General features: G+C 47.2%; 1 protein-coding gene across 1 annotated transcript; it reads right to left on the bottom strand.

The window, feature by feature from the left end:
* Window positions 1–1,292: 1,292 nt before the first annotated feature.
* Window positions 1,293–2,294, bottom strand: LOC132223412 (melanoma-associated antigen 4-like). Its single transcript, XM_059678627.1, has one exon. The coding sequence runs from the start codon at window positions 2,292–2,294 to the stop codon at window positions 1,293–1,295; it is 1,002 nt and encodes a 333-aa protein (XP_059534610.1).

Genomic DNA, 2,294 nt, shown 5'->3' with positions numbered 1-2,294 from the left:
AGGACAATTTTCCACTTCACACTTCCCTCTCACACCCAAGACACACAATGTGCTGCTACCACCCCCAGCTTCTTTACAATCAACCCCAGCAGAGGGAATCAGTTTCCCTAATACCCTGGCTCAGGCCATGCACATCATTTTTTAATTAAGGTATTACATGTTTCCTTATCCCCCCATTGCCCTCCTCCACCTCCCCACTCATGCCCTCACCCCTCTGACATTTGTGTCCCTTGGTGAGGCCTATATGCTTGCATACAAGTCCTTTGGTTGATCTCTCCCCCTTACCTCCACCCTCCCCTACCTTCCCTCTGAGGTTTGATGGTCTGATCGATGCTTCTCTGTATTTGGATGTTTTTGTTCATCCGTTTGTTGTTCATTTTATTCCATATATGAGTGAGATCATGTGATATTTATCTTTCTCTGACTGGCTTATTTCGCTTAGCATAATGCTCTCCAGTTCCACCATGCTGTTGCAACTACGCTGCGGTAAAAATGAAGGCCATTCAAAATTGAGTGCTGTTCCCTGGAGGCCCACCACCTCACCTGTTCTGTTACTTGTTTGTAAGATTTAGGGGACACCTAACCCCTTCCTTATATGACTTCAGCTCCTACACTATCATTCTGTGGGTGGGTGTGCCCTGCTTATGTTGGTGTCCCCACTACTAACACAGGACCTTCCAGAGGACATAGGCTCAGTGAATGTCTGGGGAGTAAATGAACCACTGAGCAGGGGTCCTCTTTATGCAGATGAAATCCCTCCACTTTCTTGCCAGAACCAAGGATCCTTAGATAAGTTGTTTCATGCAAAGACAGACGAGAAGAGATAAGAATCAAAAATTAACAACCTTTTGCTATTATTTTTCTATTTATTAACTCCATTGATTGTACTGCCGAGTTCTGACACATTTCCAAGGAAATCCTTTTATAATGCCATGTTATCTATTTTGGGATCACAAACTAGGATGGGACGTGTCCCAATTTTCGTTACACAGTAGCAAATCTCTTACTCTTGAGCTGGACATGTAGAAATATATAATGTGATCAATGTCATTTACAAACTTACATGCTAAAAGTTTATGAAACCTTCTATGAAAAGGGACATTCGAAAATTTCCCTAAAAATCCGAAAATAATAAATCATACATTTCTCAATCGTAATAGGAGCCCAAACCTTTCCCTGGGCCTCACTATTAGTTTCTTCTCAAGCATAGAGTTGAAAATTGGATGCACTTCATGCCCAGCAAAAGAAGTTAATGCTCATGGGCCTGAAAAGTGCCTGGATTCAACTCTGGCTCAGGCATAGTGGTTGTCATTGTACTCAGGCCCTTCAAGCAGTGATGAAAGGGAATAGGGATCCCTGTCATTAACCCCGAGCACAAACTGGAGGGTTTTCATCATGGTAGTCTCTGCATGTGCTCGGGGACCCCACAGGAACTCATAGCATGCAGGATCACTATTGGGCACCTGGCGGTACAGCAGGTACTGTTCCTGGACCCAAATTTTGGTGATGAGCTCCCTGGGCTCCCCATAGAGCCAATGCTCCTTCCCATCATACACCCCTACAACATTCAGTGATTCCCACACTTTTTCCTCAGGGGCACAATCACCCTCTGAGGCGATCACCCACAGAACTGTGACCAGGAGGCCTGTGCTGGGATATCTGTGCCCATCGCTCATCATCCCATCATAGCTGAGCCCCAAGGCAGTGGCCAGGACATAGGTGTGAGTACTGGGGTCCATTTCTTCCACAACAATACCAAAAGCCAACTGGATGCATTCAGTGGCTGCACTGAAGAGCTCAGGAAAGTGGTCCTGGTGCTCTTTGATGACACTACTCAGCATTTCTGCCTTTGTGGTCGGCTCCTTTGCACGATACTTAAGGAGTAGAAACTCCACCATTTCTATCATCTTCAAATGCAGTGCTTTGTGGAGCAAGGAATCGGCATCTTCATCAGGGCCTCCCTCAGTGTTTGGACCCTCCTCATCTTGGCTGCTGGAGCTCTCATCTTCAGCGTGTCTCCATGGAAAGGCTTCCATGGCATGGGGGGAGGCACCCTGAAGACTCTGGGGAGGACTTGGTGTCTCAGCAGCAGACACCTCCTCTAGGCTGTCTATAAACAGGACTGAGGGGGAGGAGGCCCGAGAGGAGTAGAGAGACAGGGCCTCCTCCTCATCCTCCACCTCCTCCTCCTGCATAGCCCAGAACAGTTCCTCTACCAACATGTCAGGGATCTCCATTGGGTCCTCATGGTCTTCCTCAGGCTTCCACGGCTCACTCATATGATGACCAGGCAT

The sequence above is a fragment of the Myotis daubentonii genome, chromosome X (assembly GCF_963259705.1).
Source record: "Myotis daubentonii chromosome X, mMyoDau2.1, whole genome shotgun sequence".
Taxonomy (NCBI): domain Eukaryota; kingdom Metazoa; phylum Chordata; class Mammalia; order Chiroptera; family Vespertilionidae; genus Myotis; species Myotis daubentonii.
This window is presented reverse-complemented; position numbering and strand designations above follow the sequence as displayed.

What these genes read in the sequence shown, in the direction of transcription:
- LOC132223412 (XM_059678627.1), bottom strand. Translation starts at nt 2,294, where the DNA reads ATGCCTGGTCATCATATGAGTGAGCCGTGGAAGCCTGAGGAAGACCAT.